Here is a 21,001-nt window from a genome sequence, read left to right on the forward strand (position 1 = left end):
TTCGTGCTCTGCATTTACCCATCCAAAGTGCACACACACAACAGTGAACACACACATACCGTGAACACACACCCGGAGCAGTAGGCAGCCCCGGGGAGCAGTTGGGGGTTCGGTGCCTTGCTCAAGGGCACCTCAGTCGTGGTATTGAGGGTGGAGAGAGCGCTGTACATTCACTCCCCCCACCTACAATTCCTGCCAGCCCAAGACTCGAACTCGCAACCTTTGGATTACGAGTGTGACTCTCTAACCATTAGGCCACGACTTCCCCAAAAAAGATGCTATTAAACAAATATTAAAAATATACCTTTATGTTGTTTCTCCATTAATTTCAAGATTGAATGTGAAATTATTGCAATATAATAGTAAAACTTTAATGTTAGGTGGGATTAATCACGATTATTTGTGATTAATTTCAGAAACAAATGTGATTCGTTATTTTTTTTAATCAATTGACAGCACTAATAAATACATAAATAAGCAAGCACAGCTTATAGTCATCGCACAAGAAAATGAAGGTCAAGTTTAGCTTATTGCATTGTGGGACAGAGCTCACACTTTACGATGGATAAATGTGTTCAGGTTTGCACTCACACAGAGGATCATTTGGAGTTTTCCTATCAATATACTCATTGAAGTCCATCAGAAACTGGGTGTTGTTGGATGAGACTTTGAGGTCCTTGCAGTATTCCCTGAAAAACATTATTAGTGTTTAATCACAGAAAAACACACAATCAGTCTGATGACCACAGTGCGGCCTGTGTATTCAAGTAGCATGACGTTTTCACCAAACATTTCTGCTGCCGTGTCTGTGGGATCCATTGTTAAGGGGAATGAAGTTTGGGTCTGAAGGTGTGAATTTATAGGCCTTCAAAGACCAATGGAGTCTAGATACAGTCAACATAAACCTGTCACGACTAAACCCTGTGGGAGGTCTGCGGTTTCTGCTCTGTATGTGTGTGTGTGTGTGTGTGTGTGTGTGTTACCTGGGTGCAATAAAGGTGTACCCATATTCCTCAGATTTCTCCTGCTGCATGGTTTCAAAGGCTACCGACAGAGAGAGAGATATTTAAATGTGTTTAGACAGCATATTGAAAACATTTAAAACTATATATCCATCTTAATATTTAGCAATTCTGAGATTAGACTGGTATAGATGGTAACTATCCAAATGAAATACTAGTAAATATGGCATAACAAAATGTTATTTCATTGTATATGTACATCTGGTTAAAGATGGTCTTGCAGCCTTGCCAAGCTGGTCTTCAGCTGGTTTATCTGGTATACACAGCCCAAAACTCTCTAAAACCAGTCAAAAGACCAACATGGGAGACCAACAAAGACAGTCAAGCCATTTTAGGCCGGTTTAAAAAAAAAAATTTTCCCAAAAGGGATATCACACCAGCATTGTAGCAACCATGCCAATCTTTAGTTATTGGTATCAGCATTGGCCATTGAAAAACCCAACATGTTTTACAAAAGAAACTGGCATGTTAAATCAATTGTAGTAGTCTTTCCCTGCTGAAAAACGCACAAAACCAGCCTAAACTGGTTTAAGATGGTCTTGCAGCCTTGCCAAGTCGGTCTAGCTGGTCTAGCTGTTCTCCACAGCCCAAAAAGCCTCTAAAACCAGTCAATAGACCAGCATGGGAGACCATCAAACCATTTTAGGCTGATTTAAGATGATTTTTGTCAACAGGGATATAACATACAGTATATCAGCATTTTAGCACTCATACTAATCTCGGTAACACTTTATTTCGATAGTCCACTTTAGACATTCTACTAACAGTAAGTAACTTTACAACTACATGTCAACTAGCAGTCATTAGAGTATTAGTAGACTGCCTGCTTAATATCTTCTAACACTTTATTTTGATGCGTCCACAACATACAACATACTGACTATTAGAAACTTTGCAAGTATATGTCAACTTACTCTACTAACCCTAAACCTACCCTACTGAGAGTTAGTAGACATGCAATTGCAAATTAATGAGAATTAGTTGATATGTAGTTACAAAGTTACTTATAGTTAGTAGGATGTCTAAAGTGGACTATCGAAATAAAATGTAACCCTAATCTCTAGTTATTGGTATCAACATTGGCCATTGAAAAACCCATATCAGCTGATTTGACCAAAGTTGTTTTACAGGAGAAGTTGGCACGCAAACAAACAAAGTAATAATTAACAGCATGCAGAATGAATGTTTATAGATTCAAAAAAAAAGTGTATGTGATATGAAATGCACTCGTGAGAAGTGAAAGATTATTTTAATAAAACACACATACACAGATGTGACACGACTGCTCTGGAAAAAAGGACAAAAATAGATGCAGGCAAATGACACTGAAAATAAATGATACAATAACTGATGAATGAAATAAAACACGAAGGTCTGAGAAGAGAAGGGTGCAGTACTTGCCCTTGTTCCCTGTGGTGAAAATCCAACCAATCAGAAGACAAAGAGAAAGACAAAGTTACCACAGTCCAACACAGTCCCAAAAGACATCCAAAATTGTAAACCGGATACTCTGAAAACAGCATTTCATATAAAACATGCACATGGAGACGATGGCGGTTTCAGATTAAGCAAAAGTCTGGACACACAACAAAGACGTGAGTTTGAGATTACAGACGTGAAGAAATGGATGCAGACAGTCCTTTCCATTCAACACAGAGAGTTACGAGAGGAGTGAGCGGAAAGTTTGGCAGGCATGGTAAAATAATTCTGACGCTTGATGAAAACATCAAATGACATGATGGTTGAACAAATTGGCATGTGGTATTAACGATCAGCAAAAAAAAAAAGGTCAGCCAGTGTTTGGTGAAGTCACATCAAACTCTCTTTGTACATCAAAGGTGCACACGCAATCAGCCATTAATGTGAGCCAGTAGATCAAAACAGAACCAGACCATCTCAGAATACAGGAGAAGTTGCTTTGCCTGGAAACTTCCGGACTGCACTTTCACCAAGCCACACAAAGGATTAACCCTAATTTTTATGTTAAAACAATAAAAATCAACTGCGATTGTAATAAAATCAGTATAAACAAAAGAGATAGACAAAACAACTCAAAACAGTTGGTCTTAATATATTGTTGCGAACCGATGGCTTGCTGTGCATACACGACATTGTGTTCTTGGCTGAGGCAATTGTTTGCAGAATCTAATAAAAGAAGAATCACTAGAGAACCAAAAGGAATAAAATAGTGCTACATCCAATTTACATATTTTTACTAAAGCCATGAGTTGCCATGTGTTACTGAATTTACTGGGTTAAGGTGTGCATTTATTGGCTAATTTAAAACAGCTTTGAATTTAGAACCAGAAATATTCATGTTTTATTTTTTAAGGGTTCATCAAATCTGGCCCTGGAGGTCCATTGTCCTGCAGAGTTTAAATTCAACCCTAATCAAACACACCAGAGCAAGCAAATCATGTTCTTCAGCATTACAAGAGAGTTATTACAGCCAGGTGATGTTGATCAGGGTTGGAGCTAAACTCTGCGGGACAGCAGACCTCCAGGGCCAGATTTGAAGTACCTTGTTTATATTTTTAAGTGATGCCCTTGAAGGCTATACTTAGGAGTTTTAAACTTTAGTATTCAACTTTGGTGGTATTGCGATTCTTTTTTTTACCATATTACTAAGTGATCTGACTAAAGATGTTCACTTGGCAGATGACAAAAGACCAAAACAATTTCACTGACTGAAAGAGGGACCACAGCCATATCTAGAGACCAGAATATCACAGATTCTTGACGGTGGGTAATCTTGCCTTGGGCTACTTAGCAATCACCCAGAATACTATAAAATACTATACTATAAAAGTAGCAATGCCTTAACACTTACCTACAATACCTTTGAAACTGCATAAATGTATCCACTCAGATCTGGTTGCAAGATTTGCATGGACAAGCATCACTCAAAACTTCTTAATGCACAAATGTATTTTAAAATGTGTTTTAAATAAGGAGCATGGTTTAATTAAATACAGAAGTCCTAAATTTGGAAGCCGTTGCACAGAATCTGTGAAAGTTGTTAGGATTGTTACTGAGTTTCATTGTTGAGTCATCATCACTGTTGTTGTTGTTAACTAAAACTATTCAAAATGATTTCCATTAATTGAAATCAAGCTGGAATGGAATAAAATTATATATACATATATGAATAAAGAAACATTTAAAGATAATTAAAAACAAATAAAGAAACAATTTTAAGTTGTAATTATAAATTACTAAAATGTATATTAAAATGAAAACTGAAAATCTATATAAAAAAAATTCTACTAAATATGAAGAAATATTGTTACAGAATATAAATACTAAAATTTTGTCAAGATTTGACAAGCAGCATGGGGGGGGGGTTGCAAATACAATCAAGCATAATCTGCGGCCTATACACTATACACACACTATGTGTCTATACACAGTCCCTCATTAGCTCTGCTCTCATTATTGCCATTAGCAGAGCTTCTGATCAGAAAACCATGACACAGCCATCACCAGCTGATAGACAAGGAGACTGACGTGATACGGTGTGTCTGTGCATGTCAAAACAGGGTGGTATTAGACCTTTGTTTGTGTGCAAATGTGTTGGAAGCTTCTGTCAAATGTGTCAATGAGTTAATGGCTACACATCTGCTCTGAATTTGCCGTCAATATAATTAACACCATGTCGGATTCTTTTCTTCTCAAACTAATGCTCTCAGCATCTCTGATCTCCAACAAAAACTTTTCACTGCAACCAATTATTTTCTTTCTCAGTATTTTTGTCTTGTTTTTCAATACAAACAAAACATTCTTAAATGAACATGCATTTATTTGAGAAGATATTAAGGGCTAGATTTACTAAATAGGGCAAAATAGCGTTAGAGCGCAATCCCATAAAAGCGCAGATGGGAGGGGACAATTCTGCAGGTGATTTACTGACAATGTGCATACAGCCAGATCATTTCCATAATGACCAGCACAATACCAAGAGCAGCGCGAATTACCACTTGCTTTAAGACATGCTTTTTTTGGGCGTCAAATAATGGTGCAAATACCAGTAATTTGACGAGCTCAAACGTTAGTAAATCGCGTTGCGTGATTCATTTTAATACTCTCCTTCCATTAATTTTGCGTCTGAAAGGGAAACTCCTACAAATGCATATTCAATAAGCTCAGGTGCAAAAATAACTGTGTCCACGCCTTTTCAGCGCTAATTCTTCACTGCACGTCTTTAGTAAATCCTGACAGCACTATTTTAATGCCAAAAGATGGAGTGTGTTGGCACAAGCTGTAAGTAAATCTGACCCTAAGGCTTGTTTTCTGGAAAATGTGGTGAGGTTTTCCTTAAAACAAGAAAACAATATCTGCCAATATCTTCTTTTTTCTTGTTTTAAGCATAAACTGACTTAATTTTGATGCATTTTACAGAAAACAAGACAGTATCTTTTGTCATGTAGCTCTAAGAAAAGGCCAGTATATAAATACCATAAATCTAAAGATAACTATAACGATAACTATTTTAGCATCTACACCAACAGATGATAATGTTCTGTTTATTATAAGCACACACTGCTGTTACATAGTCTTGTCACTTTAAATGCTTGCATCAAATGGAAAAAATACGATATTGGTTTTGCCAACGATATTGTTCCTCTGCGTCGTTATCGTTATAGTTATGGTGTTAACTCTGCTATTCTTCAACATTTAAATCTATATCTTTCATTATCGTAATAGTTACCATCCTAGGAGTGAACGGGCGTTACGACCATAATTTTTTTTTTTTTTGCAGTGTTGAGTACTTGGTGACACACACATGTGAGGCTAATCAACTTCTAAGATCCAGTCAAGTTCAGATTCTGCCAGGTTCAAGCACCCGAGTCCATCATCACAGTTTTCGGTTACGACCAGCCGTAAGGACACATCCCTCGAGAGAACTTCACGTTCACCTGTTCTTCTCATTATTTGCTCTACACGGCTCCCAAAAGCCACACTTCTATAGTTCTGCCTTTCTGAAGTTTACAATCGGCTTTCGGCTTTGGTCAAACAAGCCCTGTGGAGCTCCCAGAGTGCAAAGTCGGGCTCCTAAGGTATTCAGGAGCACACTGAAGACCACCACAAAATCTGACCCCTGTGCCGCTGCCTTTTTCCCCTTTCTCAATAACCATATGGACCTGCCTCTTTACGAGCCCGTAAACCTATGCCAGGATCCTTTACGACAAGAAATGGAGAGAGAGGGAATACGAGGAGGAAGAGAGAGAAACAGATACCACATCTCACACATATCTGCAGTAGCACACGCCAGGATACAGAAATATCGTAATTTTAGTACATTAACACACACCCAAACACGCTCGCACGTAATAAATTAGACACACAATTATAACTGGCGTACAAAGCGTCAAATTCCTGTGACCGCTTGTGCAGCGAGTTTCCTCAAGTAGCTGATTGTTACTGCTTACAAGCCACAATATGACCTTCTGTGGCCCTTCCAGGCTTCAAAACCTGCTTTACTCATTGTTTCACAAGCTAAAATTTCCTTTGTTGGCTTTCTTGCTAGTAATGACTCAAGTTGAAGCTATGTGATCTTACAAAGCACTGTTATGCTAAAATAGTTATGCTGATGAACAGTGAGAAGGGGGAAGGGATTCTGGCTCAGAGCTCTGCATTCTAGTAGCATGGCCTCTGTGCAGTGTTGCAAGAATAAAACTCATAGTTCATCTCACAAGCCTTTACGCTATGGGCCTGAATGATACAACAAATAGTGTGGCTTGTTGTGGAAAGGTGTGCTATCAGTTTTAATAATAATAAAAAAACATTTCTTAAACAAAAATGAAAAATGCTTCCTTTGCTAACTGAAATAATTAAAGTAGTAAAATTACTCAAACTAAATTTGAAATAAAAACTAATTTCAATAAATTTAGAAATTTAATTAAAAAAATTAATAAAAATTATGAAAGTACATAAAAATACTAAAGAAATTAAAATGATCTGAAAATATTAGTGCTGTCAATTAATCACGATTAGTCACATCCAAAGTAAATGATTACATAATATATGTGTGTGTTCTGTGTATATAAATATACACACATACATGTATATATTTAAGAAATGTATGTAATATATATATATATATATATATATCTATTTATATATAATATAAATCATATAAAAATACACACACGCACACGTAAACAATTCTTAAATATGTTAAATATGTCAAATTATTTTGGATGTGATTACTCACAATTAATTTACTTGACAGCAATAGAAATAAAAGTTCATTCAAAATATTAATAGGTACTATTAATAGTAAAAACAATAACACTGCTCAGAACACCTCTTCTGCAACCACATAGCAACACACTAGCAATATGTGGTGGTCATTTTCATGGGCAATAAAAATATTTTTTTAACATATCTGTGCATGCATGTTTAGACAAGCACCAAACACTGTTTAATAATCGGTCGATATTACAGCCCATGCGCAACAAAATACAGGCTACTCAAATGAATGGATGAGTTAAGCATAGAAGATGTAACTTAAAATCATGCATAAATGAATGTAAATAAAAAATAATTGTTAATAAAATGACTAAAATCAGGAGAACAGACAGTGAAGGAACAGTAAAAGACAAAGAGATATTTGAGTACTTGCCCCATTGTGCTGTGCCATTTAAAGATGGAAAGGCAGAAAGGATAGATCAGAGAAAGACTTAGTATTTTGCACGTGCATTTATGTAGAATAAATGTGTGTGTGAAGGCTTCTCTGATAATGTATATCTTCTTTGGTTTAAGGAATAGTCACCATTCTGACATTTTTAATGAAACACATTTTCTGATTCCGGAAAGAATCCTTCTTTTAATCCAGTTCTTTTCAGGAACCGGTTTAAACATCAGACTGATCTGGTTCTCGAATTCACCTCTCTGACTTTGGTCTGTTCGTAAAGCTTCAAAAGACTTCTACAGGAGCCATTTAGACTACATATAATCATATAGTGATGTTTTAGGTACTATAAACATTCATTATATGAAAAGGAGCAACATAAAACATCCAGAAAAATAACAGCAATTTTCATTTCTGGGTGAACTATTCCTTTAAAGAATGTTCTGGCTTAAGTACAAGTTAAGCTCTATCGACAACATATGTCAATTACCACGGAAATATAAGTGTATGGGGTAACGAGATATGATTCAAAATCATTTTCGACTCAGTTTTCTAAATTGACAGCAAGCCACACGCCATCGACAGAGCTCAACCTGGAATATTCCTCCAAATGAGCTGAGCGTCTGCGTATGTGTGCAGATCTGGAGCTCAGCAGCACATGTCCAGAGGGGAGGGAGTGTTCGCAGTCTCTCTTCCCAGCCGGGGCCCCTGTGTGCTGGGGAGAGTCAGATCAAACGCCTGGCTACACTGCTCAGGATGGGTGGAGACCAGCTGGACCTCAGTTTAATACAGAGAGCAGCCCTGACAATCGAGGTCACACACACACAAACAGCCAGACCTCTCTCGCAAGCCGATGAGAAATATTTGCGAGCAGTCTCAGCTATTTCATAAAACAATAGCTTTGCATGACGAAGGCTCTATCTGATCTTTAATAAATGATAGTGTGTTTGCTCAACGTGGGGAGCTGGTTTGAGTGTTCTGGGCGAACAGACGGTACTCACACATGGCTTGTTTTATAGTGTCCCCCAGGTTTGCCTCGATGTAATGCAGACTGTATTCAGGCAAAACCAAGGCCAGGCTGCAGAACACCCACACACAGAGGAAAAAGACAACATGTTTTATACACACAACTACTTAGGAGGGTTATGAAACACTTTGCATAGGTAAAGCCAACAAACCTGTAGTCTGTCCCGTTAACCGGCGCCCAGGTGTACGTCCTGATTCCTCGATCAATATATCTCTGATATTGGAATAAAAGGTGAAAAAAATTAAAGGGGAAAAAATGGTGCAGAAGAAGAAATATATAAGATCTACACACCTCATCTTGAGATTTCACAAGCGTTTCTATTGTTTTCTCCCCAGGGTCTCTGTCAATCATCAGAGTCCGTATCTGAGAGAGCGAGAGATATCAGAATAATCAGTGTTAACTATAGTAATGATGGCAACACCATGGTAATTTGACTTTTACACTGGTTCTACAGTGTTTAAGAAGTTACTCTAAAAAAGTAATTAATCACTCCAGTTAAACAATACAAGGATATACATAAAGTGTCTCTTTTAATTATTTCAAATAAAATTGCATAAATTATTCTTGAACTGGCCAAAGTATATTTACAAAGAGAAAGTTACATTAAAAAGTACACGTAGCAAGGTTCAAATTACAATTATAATCAAATTACAGTAATTAATTACACTCCTAATGTACATTTTCTGCAAACGCATTTCATTTTGTACAAAAAGAAAAAAGCTCTGTGACTTGTGTGGTCAGGCATTATGTCCACTACTATCATAAATCCCTACTATCTAAGCTAACTATGCATCCCTTGAGCAAAAGGGTGTTTTCAGCACGTTTTGTAACAGAAATGTAAGCATTTGTAAGTATTGAAATACCACACGGCACGTGTTTACACATGAAATCAAAACCTCTCAGGTGTTTCATCAATATGGCAATAAAATAATACTGGTGCGTGTATTGTGGCATACCTGAACTTTAATATCATTTTCCAGCTCTGCATCCAGAAAATCCAGTGTAACAGGCTCCTGGAATTTAGGGTTCTAAAGAGGAACCAAATGATGTTAACATTTCTCTCTCTATAGTTTACTTTCAGCTTTACGTTGAGTGTTAATGTAACCCAGGTCTACAATACATCACAGTGAAAGTTTCTGTTGAGCTAAAGAAATACACAGTGTTTAAAAAGTTCATTTATGTAGGCATAAATCTGATTAATATGTTCTTCTACACAGAGAAGGAAGAAAATAAATTAAACTCAGTCCTTTCATGGAAAATAAATCGGTATTTTATTTACATTTAATCTCCTTTGTGTCTCCTTTTCATAAACATTCACATTTTTTGAATAATTGGTTCATCTGTATGTATCACACGTCACATTGCTCATGTACACATTAACAACACTGGCACCTACATCAAATCTATGACTTGAGAAATGCTAGAAAGTGAAATGAGGCAATCAAACTCTTACATGCACCATGTAGAGCAAGCATGAACACGGTCAGAGGAGAGGATCAAAAACAGAGACAATGAATAAATAACATGAGACAAAACATTTCACATTACAGAAAGAAAGAAAGAAAGAAAGAAAGAAAGAAAGATATACAGATGAAAGAAAGAAAGAAAGAAAGAAAGATATACAGATGAAAGAAAGAAAGAAAGATATACAGATGAAAGAAAGAAAGAAAGAAAGAAAGAAAGATAAAAGAAAAAAGAAAGAAAGACAGACAGACAGACAGACAGATAGACAGACAGACAGACAGACAGACAGAAAGAAAGAAAGAAAGAAAGAAAGAAAGAAAGAAAGAAAGAAAGAAAGAAAGAAAGAAAGAAAGACGGATGTACAGATGAAAGAAAGAAAGATGAACAGACAAAAGAAAGACAGACAGACAGACAGACAGACAGACAGAAAAAAAGAAAGAAAGAAAGAAAGAAAGAAAGAAAGAAAGAAAGAAAGAAAGAAAGAAAGAAAGAAAGAAAGAAAGAAGAGGGACATATAATTGAGAACAAAATCAAAGGCAAAACAGTGAATATGAAGCAGGAGTGTAATGAGAGACAGATAACACTATGGAAGGATTTCAAAGTGTCGGGGTCACCCTCTGCTCTGCTACTGGCCCCTGGGGGACCCCCACATCGTCCAGATATGACTGACATGTGTCGGCTTCATGTGTCAGTCTAACAGAGCGTGAGAGAGACTGATGAAAACTATGTCTGGCACTTCTTATATAGGCTGTGAAAATATGTAAACTATTTCTTTTCTACCAAGTGTGAAGATATTCTGCGCTTGAATAGCGCCGGATGCCCAACGTCAGACATAAACGTGTCATGTGGGCGTCACTGTTTAAGTTGATCGTGATAATAATAGCACGCCGCTGAGAGTCACGGTGACTAACCCCATTATCACACTAATTACAGTGTTCAAGAGAGAGATAAAGAACTCAAGGCCTCATTAAAAAACCATCTCATGAACACTACTGAGCATACAGTGGCTCCGAGCCAAAAATACTTGCTCTTTTCTTGCTGAGATGATAACACAAAATTGAAAAACATAATGTCTTAATACTTAATGTCCCCTAAAAGTATTTGGGAATTTACGGTATACTTAAAAACGACATTAATATCATTACATTAGACTTTGAGAAAAGTAGTATCTATGAGTAAATAAATTGAAACAAGCTCTTTCTTAGAACATCTTTTATTTTTTGGGTTGTTGTTTTAGAAAGGTCAAAACTTTTAAATAATTACACTTACATAAATAAATGAATTTGAAAAACAAACAAATAAATAAATACAGGAATAAATGAATTAATACATTTCATAGAACCTATTTCACTTGTCAGGTTGTTGTTTTGGAGGTCAATACTTATATAGTTACAAATAAACAAATAAATAAATTGAAAAAGCAAACAAATAAAATTAATTTCTTAGAACCTATTTCAGTTGTTGGGTTGCTATTTTTGAAGATAAATTATTTTAAATAGGTAGAAAGAATGAATGAATAAATAAATAAGTAAAGAATAAAAAAAAAAACATTTTACAAGTTTTATTTAATTAAAATTAAAATTTATTTAAATTACTATTATTATTTTTTTGGAAGGTTGTTTTAGTAGTGGTCAGTTCCCTTAAAGGGATTCACTAAGTGTTTTATACAGTACATTCATTGCTTTATTTAAAACCTATAAAACGTTTTGTGAAATATTTTGCCTTTCCATTTTTTTTCTTTTTTAAATATGCAAATACTTCCTAGGGCACTTCATTCAACAAAAACAAAGTATTATTCTAAAACGCAGTCAAAGAATCTACAGAGTTACCATCTTTAGCCAGTCCAAACATCTTTCATGCAGAATATGTTGACCAAGGAGCAATAATTTTTATAAACAGGAAAGGAAGATTTATACAAGCTCCTGAGTGTCCTGCCCAAATCCCTCCCTCACCCTGAAACACACAGGCAATGCCAGTTTTACAAAACATGTAACATCATATTACAACCCTATCATATTATCCATTGAAAAGGATCATGAAAAGGACATTTTGCCAATTAGGAGCCCAAAAAAGCATCAGAATTTGTAAAAACATGTCAGGCAGTCAATTCCCCCATAACGCCACTGTGGGACAGGTAATGTACCGTCTCAGCAAACATTTTTCCTTTCCCTTTTCTCCTTCTCATTTTTCACTCGTGTGTTTTCACTTGGACAGTAAATCATCTTTTTGTTGTTCGCATTACAAATGGAGGTCAAGCGAGAAAACAGATCTGCCGTATGAAGAAATCATTACCGAATCCTTCAAGATTACAAGCACATGACATGAATACCAACTGCTTGAGATACACATTGGATGCAAGTGCTGAACGTGCTACAGTAGGCTGAACTCGCCTCTATATCTGGTAATGGTTGGAACAAATAAAAACCATTATCTTTCTGATGCGCCAGACAGGAAATATCTCGATGAACTCTCACGCTGTAGACACAAACAAACATCAGATGGCATGCTAGCACTCCTGATAACCATTACACACACTTACTGAAGTCATATCCCCGCTGAAACCACCAGCATGACTGATCATAAGCATATGCTGTGTTTTGGATGCTGGTTCCCGACATGCTTTGTTGGAGTGCTGGCATCCCCACTAGGCTGCTAAACTAGCTTAACTAGCGGGGTAGGACTACTACTGTTTAAAAGTTCGGGGCCAGTAAGATTAAAAAAAATAAAATAAAATAAATGAATGCTTTTCATTCAGCGAAGGTGCATTAAATCGTCAAAAGTGACAGTAAAGACTTTCATTGCAACACAAAATATTTCAAATAAACAAATACATTTTTTTGAGATTGTTTCCACCACATTCTATTTTTTCTGGATTAAACAAAACATAAATAAATAAATAAAATATTAATAATAATACAAAGGCTATTGCAACTTTTATTTCACAATTCTGAAATGTAAATTAAAATTAAAAATTGCAAGACAAAAGTCAGAATTGATAGATAAACTGTTGCAATTAACTTTAAAAAAAAAAACTATTTTATAAAAAACTTTTTATACCAGGACGTGGGGGGGGGGGCATAATTGTGAGATGTAAACTCAGAATTCAGGGACATGAAGTCGGAATTACAAGAATTAATTAACGTTAGAAATGTGAGAAAAAATTCAGAATTCTGTCTCGCAAATCCAACTTTTTTCTTGCATTTCTGAGTTCTTCAGTCAAAATTGCAAGAAAAAAGTCAGAACTGAGAGATTTTAAATTATATATGTATATTTATATTTTATTCCGGTGCCGAAAAAAATAATTGTGATATGCAACCTAGAATAAAAATCTGAAATTTAATTAATTTTAATTTCAGATTTAAATAAATAAAATTTACAACATTAAGCTCAGTAATGATATTTGGTAATAAATACACTACAGTTCAAGGTCCCTAACATTATGGTTAGGAAGGCATACTAGATATCGTACTACAACTATAGGAGCCAAACGAGCTATTGAGCACTATTTCACTATTTCTATGACAGAACGGACTGGATCTACCACAATTTGCATGGTCTCACCTCAGGGAACGTAAGAGCAAGCTTTTTACTTAGCCTGCGGCGACGGCTCTGAATCCTGTTCTAATGAGAAATATGGAGAGGATTTCAGTGGAAACAGAAAGGGGATTATTTATGGTGCCAAAAACTGACTTAAGCCTTGAAAGAGACCACACTTGTTAACAATGCTGTTATTGTAAAACACGGTAATCCATCATAGATGAGAACGTTTGAAAGAAATAAAAGTGCATGCTATAAATCGATTCCCATCATGTAGGCCTTCCTACTGTTTGAACACAATTATTTCGATCTCTGGCGAGCAGACAACATATGGCTGACATACTATGAGGGTTTGTTCAATTTCTGCACTGTCAAAATCAAATTAGCCCTTCCTGCAGTGTTCAAAGTCTCCTTGAAAGACTCTCCAAAGTTCGTTCGAAGTGGTCGCTTTCTCTTAACTTTAGCCGACAAATTCAGTCATGTGTTTTGCACCGCTGGATGCTGGTGGAGCACTTTGAACTGTTTCCAGTAGATCTGGCACCCCATGGTTTAGGGGCTTGTGTTTGCATATCAGCGCTGCTCGGGGTTAAGTACGGCATCCACGGTTCAGAGATTCAATCCATGCCTACGTGTCTCTCTCAATCAGCCTGCCGATCTGCGGCCGGACCAGATCGCATCTCAACATCTGTCCTTGAGAGATCAAGCCTTCAGATGTGATCAGAGTCGGCTCGCTAAACTAAAGTAAAACCGACCGGATCGCGCAGCCTGTTCCACACATGGAGTCCCGCTGGGAACAATAACGTTGGCGTTTATGTTTGTCATGGCGCATGTATTTCGTTCGTTTTTATGCCTTTAACGATATAGATGAGCTCATAAAAAAAAAAAAAAAAAAAGTTATGTTACGAGTTTGTTTCGGTAAAGTCTTTTCAAAGTCTTTTCCATAAACGATGGGGAGTGGAAGACATCTCAGAGTCTGTCGTTTCTTTTAATGCAAAAGCTGGAGGATGGAACTTTGAGGCAAGATGGAAATATGTCATAACATTTGTTCTTACTGATGCCAAGGACGGAAATGTGTTCTGTATGCTGGATTTGACTGGCTTGTGGACTGAAGTTAATATTCTCCATATATAAGACCTGGAGCTTTGTTTTTTCAAGGTCGATTTAACAGCAAACATCATTCTTCTCTGACCCAACATTTCAGCAATAACACTGACATGTTTCAGCACTTGCTCTAACTTACAAGCCAGGTGTCCTCAGGCACAGACAGCTGAAAGAGCGAAGAAATCTCTCAGAGTTACACATTAGGACTCAACAATAAGGATTTTTTCCGCTGGTTCGCTTTCATATTTTTACCTGCCCTGTTAAAATGTACTGTTATACACACACACACACACACATTTATATACATACAGTGGGGGGAAAAATTATTTGACTCTTGCTGATTTTATACATTTGCCCACTGATAAAGAAATGATCAGTCTATAATTTTAATGGTAGGTTTATTTTAACAGTGAGAGACCAAGGATGTCAGGGACAAGATGTAGACCTACACAAGGCTGGAATGGGCTACAAGACCATCGCCAAGCAGCTTGGTGAGAAGGTGACAACAGTTGGTGCCATTATTCGCAAATGGAAGAAACACAAAATAACTGTCAATCTCCCTCGGTCTGGGGCTCCATGCAAGATCTCACCTCGTGGAGTTTCAGTGATCATGAGAACGGTGAGGAATCAGCCCAGAACAACACGGGAGGATCTTGTCAATGATCTCAAGGCAGCTGGTACCACCAATCACCAAGAAAACAATTGGTAACACACTATGCTGTGAAGGACTGAAATCCTGCAGCGCCCGCAAGGTCTCCCTGCTCAAGAAAGCACATTTACTGGAGGATTTGCCTGAAGTTTGCCAATGATTCAGAGGAGAACTGGGTGAAAGTGTTGTGATCAGATGAGACCAAAATCCAGCTCTTTGGATTCCAGCATGACAATGACCCAAAACACGGCCAAGGCAACAAAGGAGTGGCTCAAGATGAAGCACATTAAGATCCTGGAGTGGCCTAGCCAGTCTCTAGACCTTAATCCCATAGAAAATCTGTGGAGGGAGCTGAAGGTTTGAGTTGCCAAAACGTCAGCCTCGAAACCTTAATGACTGGGAGAGGATCTACAAAGAGGAGTGGGACAAAATCCCTCCTGAGTTGTGTGCAAACCTGGTGGCCAACTACAAGAAACGTCTGGCCTCTGTGATTGCCAACAAGGGCTTTGCCACCAAGTACTAAGTCATGTTTTGTGAAGGGATCAAATACTTATTTGACTCATTAAAATGCAAATCAATTTGTAACTGTTTTGAAATGCATTTTTCTGGAATTTTTTGTTGTTATTCTGTCTCTCACTGTTAAAATAAACCTACCATTAAGGTTATAGACTGATCATTTCTTTGTCAGTGAGCAAAATGTACAAAATCAGCAGGGGATCAAATAATGTTTTCCCCACTGTACATATATTATTAATATATATATATATATATATATATATATATATATATATATATATATATATATATATATATAAATATTAAGCAGTACAACAGTTTTCAGCATTGATATAATAAGGAATACATTTTAAAAACATTAAAATATATTAAAATAGAAAACTGTTACTTTATAAATCATAGTAATATTTTTGCAATATTACATTTAAAGCAATACCGTTTACATACAAAAGACCGTTTAAAAGTTTGGGGTTTGAAAGTTTTTTTATTGCTTTAAATGTAATATGTAATAATAATTAAATGTAATAATAAATTTTACTCTAATTAAAAAGACAAACAGTTTTATATTTTAATATATTTTGTATGTTTTTAAAACGTAGTCCTTATTATTATCAATGCTGAAATATGTTGTCCTGCTTAATATTTTTGTAGAAACATTATATTTTTTCAGGATTTTATTTTAAAGAACAGAAGGTTTAAAAAAATATTTATTTGAAATAGTTTAAAATAAATGTAGATTTCTTGTAATACTTTTAAAGTATTCACTGATCAATTCATGCATACTTGCTGAATAAAAGCTTTAATTTCTTTCAATACATAAATAAATAATACTAACCGCAAACTTTTGTACCCGTAGTGTATATAATTTGAGTTCTAATTTATTTTTTAAATATGATTTTATTTTAATATAATTAATAACAATAACAACAATACCAACAAAAAATTAAATGTACATACCATATGCATACACAAATATATTATAACTTCCTATAACTATGTAAAAAAAAGTCCTATAACTACAAATTCAAACTGTTTTTTTTTTTTTTTTTTGGAAAGCAATGGAATATGGTGCAAAACATTACAATTAGTTTGACACTTCCATCACAAGTCACAATTTTAAAAAAAAACTACATTAGCAGGCTAGATAACATTACCTTGGTTACATACTTCAATTAGCATAATCATATAGCATAAATACATCACCCAAAACCAAATGTTTACGATGAATGTTAGTTCTCACATTGGCCCCGAGTCATCCTTATTGTCGAGTCCTGCACATGTATAACTTTTTGCGATTGCATTTTGAGCTTAAATCAGAGAACGTCTAAACGATTTTCAATCTACAGCCAACCAGACATAATATATTTAATGCATTTTACCTCCTTAACTTGCGAGATTGTCATGGTGGGCTGGGGTTGTCTTAGACTGGGTGATGGACGGTGCTTTTACCATCCAGACCAAGGATAAACTATGACCCTAAACACATACACATGATCTCTTTTCTCTTTCACATTCTTTGTTTAAAAGATGAAATACAGACTGGCCTATGTGTGTGGCTGGATACCAGAATCAAAGGAACCTGGAAACAGACTGATATGTAAGAAGTGTAGTGGACTTGCATTGAGAAACATGTATGCAGGTTCGCTGCCAGAAGCATGGCGTATTACTTCGGGCGATTTGCAAAGGTTATGTGTAAATCTCACCCAGCAGAGGGGCTTGTGTGCTCGATCCAAAGGAAAAAACTCTATGAGCAGCTGTTTACACACAGCAAATGCATGTTCATACATTCTAAATCTACAACTTTACATATGAGGTCAGATACACTTGTCAATAACGATATGAGCTGAATCAGTCGCAGATGCTTGATCTTCCCGTTTGTGTCATGGGATAGATAAATGTAATGTGTTATTAACTATAAAAATATATGAATGGAAGGAAAAAATGGATGATATTAGGGCTGGGTATTGTAATATGTCAAAATTCAATGCATTACATTAAATTCCAATCAGAAAATTGAAACTGCACCAAACACCACATAAGAAAAAAATACCATGCTTTGATAAATCATAATTATGAAACATGACATACAAAGTTTAAATAGTGACATTTTAAGCCATAATTATGACATGTAATGTAATTGAATCTGACATAGTGAAAATTTGTATCATAATGAAATTGATTTTTATTAAGGCTTTATATCTCTTTGTACGCCATAATTATAACTACTTATAATGTCATAATTATTTGATCATAATTATGTTTTTTTTTTGTCGTATGTGGTGGAAATGGGCTTCTATAAGAACCTGCTTCTTCATTAATTGAACTGTGGGAGATTAAATTAATACTGATACAACAACTTAAAGTATCAATGCAAAATTTAGAGAAAAAAAATCATTGCGATTACGTTAATATAAGATTATATTTGCAAAACTCTAGATTACACCACCATTCAAAATTTGAGGTCAGCAAGATTTAGATTTTTGGGGATATAGTGATAAAGAGAGAGAGAGATACAAATCTACAGATGTTAAATAACACCAATGTCAAACAAGATACAAATGTATTAGACAAGTATGTCATGGTTTCCCACCACAAACAGCCTCAAAACCTCCTCCTGGGTCATAAATGTGGTATTTGGGTAGAGAAAATGCTTTAGTACCTTTGGTTGCAGGTTTGGATGGAGCAGCACGTAACCGTTAGGATCAATAGCGAAATAATATCCATTTGGACCAATCTGAAATGAAATAAGAGGAGAACAGTGAGGACACCTCAAAAAAGAAGACCACCATCAAACCCAAATCCCTGCTTGGACCGAATAGGCCTGGTTCCTCCGAGATGTGGCGGTTAATCCCTCACTAGCGGGGTACTGTCTAATATCCCCCGAGAACACCAACCCGAGCTGTCAATCAACCCCGAGCACTTAGCGTTAATCAAATGTGTCGGTTCATCTGGAAACATTCCTCTGAGCTTAACAGAAAATCACAACCATTTACAAATCAAATGTAAGTACAAACAGATGTAATGTACAAGGGCTTACGTCCTGTTAAGAGCGATCTTACTGTAAGGAGGCGAAACCGCAAGACGGCAGACCGCAGAACAATAGCGCATTTATCTTATGCGTGCCGTGTTATTCTTATTACAGAGACTCAAAGAGTCCGCAAAGAAAACATCTAACACATGAGCTTCGCTTTGTTCTCTTATAAATTGAATTATGTAGCGTTCAAGGAATAGTTCAGGCTAAATGAAAACTCGTCGCCATTTACGCGCCCTCACGTCGTCCCAAAACCAGATTTTCTTTCTTCTCAATTTTTTTTTTTCTCATGCAATGAAAGCAAATAGGGCTGTCAAGCACCAAATCTGAGAATAAAGTACCATAAAAGCACCATAAAATTAGTGCATGTGATTCAGGCGCTATATACTATGTCTTTTGAAGCCTGTCTTTGACATCAAACTGGCGCGACACGTCTGACACTTCAGATATTATTCTACACTACTGTTCAAAAGTTTGCGGTTGGTAAGATTTTTATTGTTTTTCAAAGTCTCTTATGTTCATTTATTTGATCAAAACACGGTAAAACTGTGAAATATTATTACGTTTTAAAATAACTGTTGTATAATTTAATATATCGTAAAAAGTAATTTATTCCTGTGATGCAAAGCTGAATTTTCAGCAGCCATTACTCTAGTCTTCAGTGTCACGTGATCCTTCAGAAATCATGTTTATATGCTGATTTTGTGTTCAAGAAAAGATTTCTTACTATGAAAATTATGAAAATAGTTTTCAGGATTCTTTAATGAATAGAATATTCAGCAGAACAGCATTTATTTAAAAATAAAAATATTTTGCAATATTATAAATGTTTTTGTTACTTTTGATCAACTTAATATGGAGGCCCATTACCGCTATGTGTGTACACAACGTCATAAGACGTTGATATTTGCTTAAATTTCGGTTGCGACGTCGGGTGACCAAAATTCAATGTATATTCAACTTAATGTCAATGATAAATTGATGTCCAATACTGACGTCAGCTGACTTAGATATTTTGTTGTTTTTAGGTTGTGTAACCAAAAATCCAACGTTAAGTCAACATCAAATTGACATCAACCCGATTTTCATTTTCAACCAAAATGCAACGTCTGACCGACGTCATGTCCAACGTTAACCTGACGTTATATAGACGTCCGGTGCCTGCTGGGACAATTCTGACTTTTTTTCTGGCAATTGCGAATTTATATCATGCAATTCTGAAAAGAATTAAAATCAGAACTACGAGATAAAAAGTCGCAATTGCGATAAAAAGTCAGAATTGCATATACAAACTCACAATTGCGATAAAAAGGATTGTGAGATAAAAAAAAGTCGCAATTGCCTTAATTTTTTTATTCAGTGGCAGAAACGGGCTTCCATAATGTGTCCTTCCTGAATAAAAGCAATTTCTTTCAAAGAACCTTACAGAGCCCAAACTTTTGAACAGAAGTGTACATGAAGATTACATGCAAATTAAGACTTTTGTATGATTATATTATTATGCTTTTTTGTTATTTTTGGAGCTTCTCTTCAAGTCCTCATTCACATTCATTATATAAAAAAACAGTGTGAACATTCATCATATCTTTGTTGTTTCACAAAAGAAAAGTGGATTTGGACAATTTGGGTTTCAAGTGACTGAAGGGTGAGTAAATAATGACGGAATATTCATTTTAGGTTAGCTATTCTTTTTACTTTTTTTTTTTTTTATTAGACTGGAACACAAACCTCATGAAATGCTGAAGGTATTTGAGTTGAAATGGTAATAGTTGTGATACTCACTGTGAAGCGGGGCGTCAGTCTTTTGATATCATCCAGAGACACATCCACCCCCATCACTCCTAAAATCAATTGGTTCTGATGCTAAAAGAAGATCAAAAACACAAAGTTTCCCCTCTGACATGCAATGGGGTGACATTTACCAACAAATATGAGGCAAAACTATACCTGGAAAGCATAAAACCTTGAATGAGATTTCACAACAACACAAACTGTTGCATTTGGGCAAAAATAACCACCA

The 21,001-nt window shown here is 35.9% G+C and overlaps 1 protein-coding gene across 1 annotated transcript in view; it reads right to left on the minus strand.

Moving 5' to 3' along the window:
- LOC306842597 (voltage-dependent calcium channel subunit alpha-2/delta-1-like) overlaps nucleotides 1-21,001 on the minus strand; it is a gene marked incomplete at its 3' end in the record, with an annotated part of 99,302 nt that overhangs the window by 19,885 nt on the left and 58,416 nt on the right. The window contains exons 17-24 of the mRNA XM_079373552.1: nucleotides 20,764-20,844; nucleotides 18,610-18,684; nucleotides 9,640-9,711; nucleotides 8,975-9,046; nucleotides 8,835-8,896; nucleotides 8,658-8,734; nucleotides 984-1,044; nucleotides 592-689 (exon numbers count right to left, since the gene is read on the minus strand). Of these exons, the coding sequence (XP_079229678.1) occupies nucleotides 592-689; nucleotides 984-1,044; nucleotides 8,658-8,734; nucleotides 8,835-8,896; nucleotides 8,975-9,046; nucleotides 9,640-9,711; nucleotides 18,610-18,684; nucleotides 20,764-20,844 (598 nt within the window). The remainder of the gene's footprint in view (nucleotides 1-591; nucleotides 690-983; nucleotides 1,045-8,657; nucleotides 8,735-8,834; nucleotides 8,897-8,974; nucleotides 9,047-9,639; nucleotides 9,712-18,609; nucleotides 18,685-20,763; nucleotides 20,845-21,001) is intronic.

This window comes from Barbus barbus, assembly GCF_936440315.1.
Source record: "Barbus barbus genome assembly, chromosome: 23".
NCBI lineage: Eukaryota > Metazoa > Chordata > Actinopteri > Cypriniformes > Cyprinidae > Barbus > Barbus barbus.